The following is a 14,451-nucleotide window of genomic DNA, read 5'->3' as shown; positions in this document are numbered from 1 at the left end:
TGCTTCTGCAGGTTGAGTTCGTGTATTCTGGTGCGTATCCTTCTTCCTTCTCAATCGTCCAACCTCTGCTAAATCCTGAATTCACAGAGCGGTTCTCACCCGAACTGTACGGACATCCCACTGAGGTGGACTATCTGACCATCTCTCGGGACGGGAGGTGGGCGGTCAGCATGGCACACTCAGCGGCGATACCCAGACAACACTCAGTGATGATCTGGGATGTTCGCGCGGCCGGAGGGCGGCTCGCTTTACAGCACTGGTATCACGATCAACGGCTGCACTGGAACGTCGATACGCTAGCCTTCTCTCCGTCAAACACTCGCCTCTTTGGTTGTTTCCATAATCAAATCGTCTCCTTCTATCTCCCTCCCATCAAAAAGGAGCCTGGAGATGGCTCTGACAGCAAGCCTCAGGAAACAGGAATAATCAAGGCACCCGAAATCGGAGATATCGTCGCTTCAAGCTGGTCCCCGGATAGCGTCCAAATCCTGGCCCTGATGTCCTCGATGGACCTTCACATTTGGGATGCGGAAGGCTTGACTCTCCTTCGCCTGCTTGAATTCCCTTCTTTACCAGGCCCAATTACCAGAGCTCGAATGTCGGTGAACCCCCCTTACGCTCTGATCGAGCAAAGCGAACCCTCCTTCCCCTTTGGCCCCCGTCATTACTTCTACTATGTCGTCGATCTGGTCTGAGCAACTTCCACGATGCCGTGTTTCAGGCCGCCGTGCTGCGATGCGGCCCCGAGCGCGGCGACTGCACTGTGCTCGCACTGACGGGCGACGGTGCCCTCGTGGTGGACCGCGGCGAAGAATCGGACGCGCTCAGCTCTTCTACACCGTCCGCGCCTCCGGCGCTATCACCACTGGGCCACGGACTCACTCCCCAAGCTTTATCCGCCAACGGAACTCGTGCGTTGTGTTTCGTCGACGCGGCGGGGCCTTCCGATTCTCCGACCGCTGCCGGGCCGCAATTCTGCGTCGTGGACACCACCACCGGAGAGATACTGTCGGGGCCATTCGGAGGCGAGCGGCCTTCGGTAATCATTGGTGAAGACGTCGAAACGGATGTTGAGCGGTTTTGGGGGCCACATGGTCAACGGTGCCACGGAGGGTGGTTTTGGAGTACGCTGCACGGCAGACTCTACCGAACTCCTGCCCTCGACGACGAACAGGACGTTGGTCGAGTCGCGGTCACACAAGACGGGTCGGTGGTCGTATGGTCGGATCTGCGCGGGGGCGTGCACTTCCATCGCAACGTGGTAGGCGACGTTTGATAGCTACAAAAGACGTATCTTTAAGTTACTGATGTACGCCGATGTGGAAACACCGCGGCATTGCATACTTTGTCTGACCGTACGTAGTACTGTAAAACACCACATCATGTATATATACACCATCGACTTGCACGGCCCTCACCAGCTATCTTGCGAATACAAACTGCTCCTACGAACCCGCGTTCTTCAGACAGACGCCCCCCTCCCTCGCCCTGTGAAGCCCCGTACCCGTACTGGTGAGCTGCTTGTAGAGCGCAGCGCTCGAGGAGGCCCGCAGTGAAGGGCCCAACCTGCTCAGGCTGCAGGTGCGGGTCTACGCTGAGGAACACCGTCGTACCCGTCGAGTCCGCGCGGGAGCCCGCGCCCGAGGTTCAGGTGGCCGCAGCGGCGCTGGGCGACGACGAGCCCGTGGCGGATGAGGAAGACAGCGGTGAACACAGCGAGGATCGCGAGAGCTCCGAGAGCGATTCGAGACCATAAACGAGTCGATTAAACTAACACTCCGTCCCGTATCCTACTATGTATAACGGTGACTAAACGTCGATGCCGATGACCGGTACACGTACTGTACAGTACACCGACGCCCCCCACAGTCGAGGACGCCGTCGTCCGAAGCCGCGCCGTCGGTAGCGTACACGCGCGTACAAGGCGTTCCCCATCCTTCCTAGTAATCCAACACCGCACTTATAACCTGGGCGCACCCGCCCGAACCGTCACTGCGCCCCCACCCCAGCCCCCACCCCGTTCACGTTCCCATTCACGTTCGTCGCGAGGTGCCCGTTCACCTGCGCCCCGTTCACGCCCGCCTGCAGCCCGCTGATCGTCGCCGGGCCCAGCGCCTGGCGGAGCAGCAGCTCGACCTGCTCCCGGTCCGTGTTCAGCCGGCGCATCTCCTCGCGCCAGCGCGCCTCGCGCTGGTCGTAGATCGACGAGAGCGCGCCGAGGCTCCCGAGCGCGGTCTCGAGCGCGCGGCGCAGGTCGAGCTCGCCGGGGGAGCCGCCCCCGGGGGAGCCGTCCGCGGAGGACGCGGAGCGGGTCGAGAGCCGCTCGGCGAGCGACATCCGCTGCGCCTTGCGCGCGGCGCGGCGCTGGGCGGCGAGGTGCGCGAACGCGCGGCGGGCGCTGGTGAGCGCGGGGGAGCCTGCGAGGGAGGCGTCGCGCCGGACCGAGCGCGAGGTGAGCGCGTGGAGCTTGGTGGAGTGCGAGGGGGAGGCGAGGAGGACGAGCGTCGCGTCCGTCTCGCGGTCTAGGGCTTGGAACTGAACGCGTCGTCAGCGCGCCGTCAAGAAAGGGGAACACCGAGAGAGACTCACCGCCTGTACGAGCGCGTCCCAGCGGGTGTCGAACCGCCGCCGGCGCTTCTGCGGGTTGCTCACATAGGTCGGGTGGAACTCGAGGTCGAGCAGGTCGTCCTCCTCTCCGTCCTCCTCCCCTTCCTCGACCCACTCGCCCTCGTCGTCCGCCGCGCCCACCGGCGTTGCCTCCTCCCACTCGTCCGTCACGCTCCCCGCCTTGCTCGGCGCGAACACCGGCGCGAACCGCTCCTCGCCCGCGGTCTCCTCCCCGGACGACGGCTCCGGGCTCGTCTCCCGCGGCTGCGTGCTGTCCACGCGCGGCGGCGGCTTCACGCGGCGGGCGCCCCCACGCGGCACCGTGCTCTGCGAGAGGTGCGACTTCTCCGGCCGGAACCGGCGCGTGCCGCGCATCGGCGGCGGCGCGACGGGCTCGTGCGACGGGCTCGACGCCATGCTCCGGTCGTCGCGGCCCATCATCGCCTGGTGCGAGAGCCCGAGCCCGAGCCCGCCGCCGGCGGGCACGAACGCCCACGGGTTGTAGCCGGGGCCGGGGAAGGGCGTCGACGAGGGCGAGAACGCGGACTCGGACGTCGGCGGCGCGAGGCCGTTGTTGAGCGCGTAGATCTGGAGCTGGAGCGCGAGCTGCTCCCGGATCACGTCCGGGTTGTGCGCGTCATAATTTGTCGACGGCGCGGGGAGCGGCCCGGACATCGTCGACCGCCGGATGTGCGTGAACGGGTACGGGTACGGGGAGCCGATCTGCCGCGGCTCGAAGTCGGACGGCATCGCGGAGATGAGCGGGGACGGCGACGGGCCTGTCTGCGGGGTCGGCGGGATCGGCGCGCCCGGGCGCGCGCTCGAGGAGCGGAGGAAGGTCTGGAGGTACGACGACGTCGGGTCGTCGAGCAGGCTCTGCATGTCGTCCGACTGGGATTGCGCGCTCGACGCCGCCCAGTTGTACCCCATCCGCTGGTCGAGGATCCGCCCCATACCGTGCGTCCACTCCCTGGGATCGTAGTGCGGCGGGTGCTGGTGCTCGGAGGAAGCGGCCTCGGACGCCGGCGGCGCGGTCGATGCCTGGCTCGGAGACTCTGCCACGCGCGCCGGGACGTCCGTCGAGGGGCCGTTGCGCAGGCTGTTGACCGTCTCGCGCTCGAACATCGCCGGGTCGAAGGTGCGCATCCCGAGCTGGTCCGCGATCCCGCTGCGATGCTTCGGTCGGATCGTCTTCTGGTCGTACTGATTAATATAGGGGCCGTCGCGCGCACGCTCGGGCAGGGTCGTCGAAGGCGAGCGGGGGGTGTACCCGGCTTCAGAGTCTTCGCTCTTGTTTTGCTTGATGTGGTCGTCGTCTTCGTTGTTCAGAGTCCCTTCGTCGTCATCGTCGTCGTGTTCATGCCGTGAGTCGTAACGGATCGGGTGGCCCTCGGGGTACAGGTCGGAGGAGGGGGTCGGCGAGCCGTGCGTACGCGGGGAGTACTCCGTCTCGTCGTGATCCTCATCGTGCCCGTTGTCCTCTTCCTGCAGCGGAAGCGAGCGATCCGGCGGACGCCCGCCCATGACCTGCAGCGGGGGAGTGTGTGTCGACGACGCCAGCTTGGAGGCCGCGGGGGGAGTGAGACGGCTCGGGGCCGCGTCAGCTGTAGTCGGTTTCCGCTGCAGCGCCGGGCCTGCTTGAGGGCCGAGAGGGGGAGAGGGATAGCCTTCAGGAACGTACTGCTTGTAACCCGCAGACCGCTCTCCCGGGGACGCCATCGGCGCCTGGTACTGCGGCGACCCGCGGTACTCGGGCGTCCGCACATGCCCCTCGCCCCCCAGCTGCTGCGACCCGCCCGTGCTCGAGCGCTCGCGCGTCTGCGGGCTCTCGCGTGCCGGCTGCATCTCGCGCGGGTCGACCCGCTTCGCCGTGCCCTGCGCGCCCTCGCCGTCCTTGGAGCTCGTGCGCATGCGGTCCCCGGCCGGGTCTTGCCCAGGACGCTTCATCGTCGGCACCGAGCCACTCGAGGCCGCGCCGCCCGCGTAGGCGACGCCCGCGGCGCCGGCCTGCGAGCTGCGCTCGAACTCGGCCATGAGGCCCTCGGTGACCGCCCACTTGTCCTCGGCGGTCGCGAACTGGGCGATGAACGCCGGCGGGGCGCCGCGGGGCATGGGGCGGGGGTGGTGCGGGTTCGGGATCCCGGCGGAGGCGTGCTGGGGGACGGCGGGGGTGCTGTGCGAGTGCATGAGCGGGGGCGGGGACGAGCCCTGGAGGTCGGCGACACGCTCGTTCGGGAGCTTGGCCGCGGTGGGCGATATCCGGGACGTGGGCGGGGGCGAGCGGCGGGACTGGTGGGAGGAGTTGGAGGCGGTCGGGCTCGGTTGGGAGGGCTGGGGGTACATCATCTGGCCGCCCGAGTTGGCGAGAATCTGGTTCAAGGAGGGGACGTTGGGGAGGGAGTGGGCTTTGTGTGTTCGCTGCTGCTTCTCACGAAAGGAGGGCGAAGGGGTCTGCTCGCGGGGCATCATGTTCTGCATCGGACCTGCGAGGCGGAGGGGACGACGATAAGCTGGGTGGGAACGGAAGAAGCGTCGGACAAGAAGACGGACGGCTCAAATACTGGCAAACGGTTGATAGACTAAGCTGCGAAGACGTAACGTGCACACAATTGGTGGTTGTCAGACCGGAGATGTGCTACAGACGCGCCCCGGCCACAATCGATGAGACAATATCCACCAGCGACCATCACATTCTGGCGGGGAGGAGGGGAAGCGACGCCACGGAAGAACAAAGAGGGTCGGACGAAAAACAAGAAGACGTACCAGCTTGACCAAGTGGAGAGGGTGCGAGGGTGCGAACACGATGGGGCGAGATGCTGGGCATGATCTAGGACGGGCTCTGCGGGCGACCGGGCGAGGGAAGGGAGCAAGTGGCGCGTGAGGCGGGCAGAGTGTGCAGGGGATAAGAGAGCGCACCTTCATAGCCGGCCCTCGCAGTACTCGCGGCTCCAACGTGGCGGACGAGAGTGCTGGGACAAGGTCGACGCCCGTCCAGCGACGGGCAGAGAAAGGCAGGCGTGGACGCCTCGAGGCTGATAACCGCCCGCAGAAGGCCCCGGTCCGGTGCCCCCATCCAGCCCGCAGGGGGCCCATGGCCCGCGCCCGCCGCCTCGCGGCCTCTCGCGCCCATGTCCGCCCCCTCCCCCACGGCCGTCTGCGTGCTCGAGAAGCTCCAGGTCGTCGCGCGTCGGCCGTGCGCGCCCCCCGCGTGCCTGGTCCGCCCCGCGGCGCTTCCCCGGGCAGTGTCGCGCTCCCATGCTCCATTCATGTCTGCGCGCCCCTCTGGCACGTTGCGCCTCGGTGGTGCGCCCGCGCGGCGCACCATGCTCGCGAGCAGACAGCTACAGCTCGGGAATGAAATCAGCGGTGGCGTGCATGACGATGGAGGCCCACCGTGCGCCGCGCGTCCCCGCCGCGGTCGTCTATGCGGCCGTTCGCGAACCCGCGCGCGCAAAGACGCGTGGAGGCCACGTTGTGGCCGCACCAGCCCGTCCGGGCAGAAATCCGTGCCGTGTTCTATGAATTCATAAGACGTCAGCTTGCATCGCGGCGACCGTTTTTGGGAAAGGTGGCGGCCGAGCTGCCAATGCGCGTGAGCGCTGTTTGGTGGCCATGCGCCCGCTTGCCACAAGCCACAGGCCGCAAGCCACGAGGCTGTATGCGCAGCCCGACTTTATGTATCCTTCCCCTGGTCTAGGTCGCCGATCAGAGGTGTGTATATGCGCACCGAAGCGGTCTATTGCACAGCGCAGCTGTGCGGGTTGTGCGGGGTAACCGGCCCCCGAACCCGGGAATCGTCTGGACACACATGCTGCGTCGAAGGCTCGCTCTGCCGCTCTTTTACGCGCACTGGCTGCGAGTGCCGGCACCGCAACGACCTCCGGCAATTTGTGATACACGCGGAGGAGCCGTGCGCACTCACCTTCAAGTCCTCGTTGCAAGGGTGTTCATTGTTCGTGTAATCGGCGGGCCTACGAGTCCTGCATCGTGCACGTCGATAGTTGCTCCTATCCAGACGAAGCTAGCCGAGCGACATCGCTGCGAACACTCACCAGTCCAGCAGTCGCATCGACCCCTGTCGAGCTTTCCTTCGTGCTTGCTTTGATGCCCAGGTTCGATGGCAGACAGACTTTAAGGATGCACTGTACAGTTAGATGGGGGGTGCGGAAGAAAGCCGTTGTGGTGGTCAGCTTTCACAACGAATCATCTCAAAGTTCAGCCACAATCGCGTCAGCCACGTGACCAGATTGGCCATCGCGGCCGCAACGGCTTCAAACGGCGTCGACCTTATATACATATACAAGCGTCGCCCCGCTTCGCGCGGCACCCTTTCCATCATGCTCCAATCAACGAGTGCACACAGACGAGCTGCATGCACGTATACACGTCGCGGGTGCAACACGGTGAATGTGTCGAAAGGTAGGGTGGAATATGCGCCGGTCCCGCTCGCGTACGTTCGAGCTCGCGCTCACGCACCTCGTGGTCCGCACGCCACGTCTCCTCTACAGGAGTGAACCGCGGGTCCTCCGAACCGCCACCGCCAGACCCGCGCACACGTCCATGACCGGTCGTGGTGGAGGCACGGCGACGCGCATCGGGGCCATGCGTTGAATACGAGCGTGACGATGCGCATCTCCGCGCCGCCCGTTTCCGTCATCACCTCTTTCCCGCACATCCCTTTTGTAATCCAATCTGCCCCCACCCTCTTTCTTCGTCCATCCGAGCCACAGATCCCCCCGAACCCGACCTTGACACATCATGATTATGCTGTGCACCTATGATTATGTATATAAACCCGCGCAGGTGTGGGTTTAGACCTCAGGAAACGAAGACCAGACCTTATCCCCGTCACCTTCCTCTTTCCACCCTCCGTGTCGCGTCACCGATCCGTCTGGTTCGCGAGCGCGACAACGAGCCAGCGTGCGCGAGGGCTATGAACGCGAGCAGACCGTGCACGACCTTGAACCCACCTCATTCAAATTGCCTGTAGTGCCTTTGTTTGGCATGTATTCCCACTTTTCCTTCGCCAATCGCGAAGCCCCTCGTGCGATTGGCGCTTTGCTTGCACACGGAAAAGCAGATGATGCATTCTGTCATTATACCTGCACACACTGACGTCATGTTGCGATGCGTTTCTGTCCCGAATCTATGTAGACTCTGCAGTCAGTCCCACAACACCCAGGAGTCGCCCGCGCTGAAGCTGCGGCGCCGCGGCACCTCACTCGACCTCAACATCCAGCGCTTCGGTACCTACAACGCGATTGGAGGGCCATTAGAAGTGCGAGGAAAGCAAAAACAATACCGATCACCAATCCACCACATCTCCGTAATACGTTGTTCATCATCATCACCATCATCGTCATACCCTCGTGGAAAACACCACAGACAGCGCGACTGACCCCGTCGCAGCCCGCGCTCAGAAAGTGATCAAGACCGCCTCCGTCGAGCGCAAATCCAGCCCCTCGCTCAGCACCACGTCCTCCGTCACCACCTCCCCCGCCGGCGTCACGTCCGCCGTCTCGAAGCTCTGCCCCGCCCACGTCAGGTTTGCGGTGTCGTCCGCGTGCTGGATGACGAGCCGCCGCGCGCTCGCGCGCCCCGCCGTCTCCCCCCCAAACGCCAAGTCGACGTGCACGCTCGGCCGCGCCCCAACGCTGCTCCCGAGCCACGCGCCGAGGTTCACAAACACGGCGCGCCTGAGCGCCCCGGCCTCGAACGCGGCGTACCCGGTCACGTTCGCGTTGCCCACGGCGAGCTCGACGATCTGCGCCGCGCCCGTCGTGCCGACGAGGGTGTTGATCACGAGCCCGGCGTAGAACGCGGGCTGGACGTGCGGCGGCGTCGGCGGGTCGATCGGGGAGCCGTCGACAATGGACCGGTTCAGGGCGATCGGCTGGATCTGACGACGGGGCAGGCCGGTGGTGAGTGCGCGAAGGAGGGCCCCGCACGAGGGGAGGTACGCACCCAGTTGTACTTGTACCCGATGCCTTCGTGGAAGAACGCCTCGCTGATGCCGAGCGTCGCGGCTTGCAGGGTGTAGTCGATCGCCCAGAGGGTGATCCCAGCCGTGTTGCTCACGCCCGGCGCGCCGTGGCACGCGATGCTGTTCGTCTCGCTGTGTGCGCGGGGCGGACTCGTCAGCGCGCTCCGACCGGGAATGATGTCATCCGCGCTCACCCGAGGATGTATGGCATGCCCTGCGCGTGCGTCGCCGCGATGTCGGCGGTGAAGATAGACAGGTTGCTGCGGATGGTCGCCTTGTTCATGAACGACACCAGCGGAAAGTCGCCCCCGTTGCAGAACGCGGCCGAGTAGTGGTGCTGCGAGATCCTGTGGCGCATGCGCGCGGAGACCGCGCGGGGGCGTGAGTAACGCCCGCGCTAGCGATATGAGTGGGGATACGCACACCGAGATTGCCTTCCCGGGCGCGCTGTCCAGTATCCCGAGGTTGAAGATCTGGCGCGGCGTGAATCCCTGGTTTGCGAACGCGGCGCCCTGCACGGACACGGGCCCGCTGCTCCCACTGATCCCCGCCGCGCTGACCGCAGCGCTCGCGATGTTGATCCAGTCGGGCACGTAGTCGTTCACCGAGTAGTTCTTCGCGCGCAGGCCGTTGTTGCTGTACAGGTCCGCCTCGTTCCCGATCTCGATGCGGTCGAGGACGACGCCGGCGGCGAGGACCGCGGCGGACTTGAACGCCTGCACGATCGACCGCGCCATGTTCCCCGCGTTCGTCGCGTTGTCGAGCCCGAAGTTGACGCCCCAGACCATGTGTGTGCCGAAAGGCAGGAAGCGCGAGAGCTGGTAGTACGCGTCGCCCACGGTGATCGTGCTCGCTTCGGGGAAGGGTGTGATCGAGTTCGGGGGCGGAAACGCGTCCTGCTCGATCGTCACTGTCGGCGACCACGTCGTGTGGTCCTCCGAGTTTGCTCCGACGCGGATCTTGGGGGGTGTGCCGGTGAGCGAGGCGAGGGTGGTGAGTGCGGCGTGCGTGAACTCATTGCGCGAGTCCGTCCCCGTCCAGTCCGGCCACCGATCCTGTTCGATGGAGAACGAGACGAGCGTCGAAGAGAGCTTCTGCGCATTGGAGGGGGGAGAGAGCGGCACAGTGACGTTGACCGCGGCCGCTGAAGTGATGAGAAGGGGCAGCACGAAGGCAGATGCCAGGAGGAGTGTAGAGCAGCCGGTCATAGTGAGGGGGAGGCTAGGTCAGGAGGACCAGAGGTTGAACGAGACGTGGAACGGCATTTATACGTCTCTGCACGGATAGGGGAGGTGAAGGATGATACAAGCCGAGCACCGGTGCCTCCATCGAGATGGGAAGCGACGACTGAGGTGCTCATGGCAGCCGACTCCAGCGTGTACGTCGGAAGCAATTCGTTCGTGTGATTAACGCGTCTGGCAATGGAAGAGGCTAAGTTAGCTCATGGACGCGGTTTCCGGAACGACACCGCAAATAGAGCTCACCATACATGTTTGCTCGTCGGTGACAAGAAGCGAAGCGCATGTAAGGACCCGTTCGCCGTGAATAGTGAACGATCGAGATGTGTTGTCAAAAAACGTCAATGCATGTTCTCTTGGACGGGTGCGAAAAGGATGGTTGTGAACCGGCTCGCGTTAGACTCTGGGGAGCTCCAAGGGACCATACGTCCGTGACAGGGATACGAAGCACTTTCCACTTCGGTCGCAATCCGCCCACAGGCCACGGAGTGAGCGCCCTGAGCATGCTGTCAGTCCTTCCCACTCGTTCAGACGGCTCACCTTCACCTGACCGCTCTCCTCTGGGCTGCATTCTCGGCAGATCAGGTGTGGTGCCGTCCCTGGCCGCTTTTGCGCCCCTGGAAGTTCCCAAGTCCGCGCGACGCAGCACCCATTCCTCGCTGGCAGACACGGGGCCTGCCAAATGAACATCGGGACGCGCTTCTGCCCGCCGCACCATGTGGGGTGGGCGACTGATTTGGACCACCCAATCCTCGTCGCACAGGAGAAGAAAAGAGTTGCTTGGGTCTACGTTCCTGCGCCCGCGGATCATAGAAGCAGCAAAAGCTGCCATAAAATTCACAATAATAGCTCGAGCGAGACCCTTGCAAAGAGGTCTAGGGATCGTGTGTGAGCGCTGTGTTCCGAATCACAAGTGAAAGGCGTGACCTCAGACCTCAACCTCAGATAAAGCGCATACAGTGGACATCCGGGGGGTAGGAACGTGGATTCATGGTTGGGCATGGAGGTGGTAGCTGGCAACTAGACGCGCGCGCGGGGCGCCCAACGGCCAACGTTGTCACCACCCAGCTGTGACCAGCGTGACACACGCTCCGCTGTCGCGCCGCCGTCGTGCTAGTGGTGGCTGCGAACTCTGCTCACAAAACCGCCATGGCTCCCAAGTCGAAAGCAAGGTGAGTGAGCCACGTAGTGCAGTATGCTAACCAGACTCACCGACGCGCTACTCTTCCTAGGACCCTCATCGTGCGGATGATCTCCACCGCGCAGACGGGCTTCTTCTACACGGCGCAGAGGCTGAGGTTGGGTCCCCGGTTGGCAGCGGTGAAGTACGATCCACGAGGTGCGCAAACCCCGCAGTGCATACGCGTACAAGGGACTCATAGCTTCTGCGTTCATAGTGCAGCAGCGGGTGCTGTTTGTGGAGAGCAGGAAGACGGCGAAGAAGAGCAAGTAGTCGTGACCTGCCTCATGCACGTTCGACGTGGACCGCGTCGACGAATCAGCGCCTTGCATCCTGAATGCCACCACTTAGACCCTCATCCGCCCCCCACGCTTCGCATGGTCGTTCGAGGACGCCGGCCTGACACGCCCCAAGCCTCCAAACACATACCGCCCAACTCACCTCTGCATGCGTGGCATTGGGGGTCGCATACATTAGTGCATATATTTTGAAGGTCCGTCATGCCCAGACATATGACGAATATAATTGCAAACCATCCCTCCACCATGTATGCGATCTTCTGTGTGCTGGGTGAGTGAAGTTGGGGAACTTCGGTACATGGCTCTACTGCCTTCCTGTTCCCTGTGTTCACTGTCATTGCCGAATTTCTGTGTAAAATCCGGTCCACCACCATGAATGTGACCAAGCGCAATACTGGACAGAACCGGTTCACCCTTGGTAGACTTCATCGCGGCGAGAGGACGTCGAATTCAACGATGGAAGGTGAATACATGATGCGCTCGTCAGCAGAAGTCCGCACATCCATCTCGCCAGGGGTATAGCACTCATCTTTTGCAAAAAGAAACTATGGAGACACGACTATCGAGAGGGCAAGATACGTATATAATATTTGGAGAGCCTGGTACGGATGTACAGTATAGATATGTGCGTATGCATGATCTACTACACAGCGGGCGCGATTGCAATGTTACGGGACGTTGAGCAGACGAGATTATGATGTATGATGAGATGCACAACAAGCACAGGAGACAGCAGCCCACTCAGGGCACGGGTTCAGCGGGAGAAGGGGGACGATGCGGGGGATCTTGCGGTGGATGAATGGGGATGATACAAGTGTTGCGGCCCGCGCGGAACAAAAGCTCGCGACGCTCACCAGTTCGTGCGCTTGCTCTTTCGCTCTCTCTCTCCCTCCCGCCTAGTCCGCCTCGACGAGCTCAAGGTAGCTCTCCGGCACGAGAGCGTGCCCGCCGCCGTCCTTCTCGACCACCGCCCAGCCCACGCCGCCGCCCCGGCCGACGACGTGCACGATCTGCTCCTCCTCGAGCGCCATCTCCGCCGTGCCCTCGGGGTCGAACGCGTACAGCGCGCGGTAGAGCCCCGGCACGAGCGGCTCGTCGTCCCCCGTCTGCGCGTCGTCGTACTCGTCCTCGTCGTCATCCTCGTCGTCCTCCGCGGCCTCGCCGGCCCCGCCGAAATTGCGCAGCAGCTCCGCGCGCGACGGGCCCTCGCCCGGCAGGCGCTGGCCCCCCATCTGGGCGGTGTTGAGCGTGTTCCACGGGAACTGGCCCCAGCCGCTGACGTCCCCGTCCCCATCGTCGTCCGCCTGCGAAGTCCCAGCGGAGGATGTGGACGCATCTGAGAGCGTGGACCACCGTCGGCGGGGGCGATTCGGCCGTGGGACGTCTGGGCCCTTGCCTAGGTGGCGCTCGTCGGTCGGGGGGAAGCCGTAGTCGCGGATCTTGAAGAGCAGCGTCTTGGGGCGGGGGGAGTGGAAGGGGTGAGAGTGACACTGGACGAACTTGACGCCTCCGGCTCGTGGAGGGGTGGGGAGAGGAGGGAGGACGCCTTTGATTGTCTGCGTGAGCGGCGAGACGAGCGTCGGGAGAGCGCAGCCGATGCTCGACGAGATACGGCGGGGCTAGGGGGTGCAGGGCGGGAGGAAGTGAGCGAGTCGCGGTTGCTCGCCGCGGCCGTGAGAGCGGCGGCGGCGGCAGAGAGGGAAACGGAGGTCTCGGAGTTGGGTGGAGGGTCGGGAACGGTGATCTGCGCGGTCGGGGTCTTCACCTGGAAGACAGAGCCCGGGGTGGGCGTTGTCGGGGAGGCAGCAGTGGTGATGACGGAGAGAGAGGGGTTCGCGGGGGTGGAAGGGGTGGGCGTCGTGGCGCCATCGGCGACCGGCATCGCGGGTTCTTTGAGGGAGTCGCGGGGGGCGGGGTCGTCGCGCTCGCGGGCGGGGTTGGGGCTTCGCGAGGACGAGGGGCGGAGGGCGAACTCGTGTGCGCCGAGGCGCGGTGGAGGGTAGAACGGCGAGCCTGGCGAAGGGAAAGGAGAGGTAGACGCTCTTTCGACCGGAAGCGTGAGGCGTAAATCTGAGCGGGACAATAAAATAAGCTCGGTCGCGCAGTGAACGGGTGGGCGCGTACACACCTGAACTCTCCTGCGTCACAACAGAGGCCATCGGGTCGGCAGGCGGCGCTGTCGGCAGCGGGTAGTCGGCGGGCGGCGAGGACAGGGGCTCGACGATGCGGTTGGCGATGAGGAGGGATTTCGCCGGATACCAGGCCGAGGCGGAAAAGAGATAAGTCCAGTTCAGACTCCGAAGGGACGTTCGCTATGGCAATATCAACTCAGAATCAGCATTTCGTGATCCGGGGCTGATAAGTACCTTGTCGGCCGAATATGACCAGAAACTGCCCATTCCCTGTGGCGAAAAGGACAAGCGCAGAGCGGCGGGCGACGGAGGCGAGAGCAAGAAAGCGTGCCTGCGCCGACCACTCCGTCCTCACCTTGACCCTCTCCCGTAGCGACGGCGACCCCGCGGGGGGCGGGCGAGGCCTCGTCGCAGGCACGGGGCTGCCGCGAGGCGTCCGGCTCCAGCAACTCCTTGCCACGCTGGCAGTCGCTTGTGCTTCGACCGATCCGATTCAATCAAGATTCAATGTTCCAGAGTCCAGACGGTGAACGGAATATCTGCATCCCCACCATCCTACCATGGTCGTAGTGGAAGTTTAGAGGCCCTGTATGTACCCTTTAGGCTGGGCGCTGATGAACATTAACACAGTCGTTGTTTTCTCCAGTTACTCCTATGGCAGGCTATATGCAGCACCCAAGGGGCCGTTTTCCGCACGCAGGGCTCCTTTCCTTCAGCTCGCGCAAATGAGCGGACCGTCTGCCGGCGATACAGGGAGCTAGAAGGCTCTAGAGGCTTGACTAAAACACGTGTTCCACTTGCAGATACCGAATCTACAGGGATCAGGATCCAGCAATGCCCCAGCCTCTCTACGGCCCCATCGTCCATGCGGTTCCGCACATGTGAGGTGGTCCTCAGATGGCGAAGTCCTGAATGCCCAGCCTTTCGATAGACCGATGTTCATCCCCCGACGATACCTCCCAATCAGCCTATGACGCGAACAAACGCCGTTGCTCAGCCTCACGAGTCACTA

The 14,451-nt window shown here is 63.7% G+C and overlaps 4 protein-coding genes across 4 annotated transcripts; 1 reads left to right on the top strand and 3 right to left on the bottom strand.

Moving 5' to 3' along the window:
* Nucleotides 1-1,989: 1,989 nt before the first annotated feature.
* Nucleotides 1,990-5,073, bottom strand: BXZ73DRAFT_45033 (uncharacterized protein; the record flags this gene model as incomplete). The annotated part of the gene is made up of 2 exons (XM_048019438.1): nt 1,990-2,535; nt 2,590-5,073. The coding sequence occupies 2 exons, from the start codon at nt 5,071-5,073 to the stop codon at nt 1,990-1,992; spliced, it is 3,030 nt and encodes a 1,009-aa protein (XP_047879115.1).
* Nucleotides 5,074-8,023: 2,950 nt separating this feature from the next.
* Nucleotides 8,024-9,798, bottom strand: BXZ73DRAFT_45002 (glycoside hydrolase family 79 protein; the record flags this gene model as incomplete). The annotated part of the gene is made up of 4 exons (XM_048019432.1): nt 8,024-8,506; nt 8,572-8,722; nt 8,785-8,937; nt 9,014-9,798. The coding sequence occupies 4 exons, from the start codon at nt 9,796-9,798 to the stop codon at nt 8,024-8,026; spliced, it is 1,572 nt and encodes a 523-aa protein (XP_047879114.1).
* Nucleotides 9,799-10,977: 1,179 nt separating this feature from the next.
* BXZ73DRAFT_100239 (uncharacterized protein) lies at nt 10,978-11,281 on the top strand (the record flags this gene model as incomplete). Its single annotated transcript, XM_048014520.1, has 3 exons — nt 10,978-11,000; nt 11,061-11,167; nt 11,226-11,281. 3 exons carry the CDS (start codon nt 10,978-10,980, stop codon nt 11,279-11,281), a joined length of 186 nt encoding a protein of 61 aa, XP_047879113.1.
* Nucleotides 11,282-12,203: 922 nt separating this feature from the next.
* Nucleotides 12,204-13,706, bottom strand: BXZ73DRAFT_100238 (uncharacterized protein; the record flags this gene model as incomplete). The annotated part of the gene is made up of 4 exons (XM_048014519.1): nt 12,204-12,863; nt 12,920-13,377; nt 13,436-13,619; nt 13,674-13,706. 4 exons carry the CDS (start codon nt 13,704-13,706, stop codon nt 12,204-12,206), a joined length of 1,335 nt encoding a protein of 444 aa, XP_047879112.1.
* Nucleotides 13,707-14,451: the final 745 nt, after the last annotated feature.

This window comes from Epithele typhae (genome assembly GCF_022376455.1).
Source record: "Epithele typhae strain CBS 203.58 chromosome Unknown BXZ73scaffold_16, whole genome shotgun sequence".
NCBI lineage: Eukaryota > Fungi > Basidiomycota > Agaricomycetes > Polyporales > Epitheliaceae > Epithele > Epithele typhae.
The sequence above is the reverse complement of the archived record's forward strand: the minus strand, read 5'-3'. Positions and strand labels throughout refer to the sequence as shown.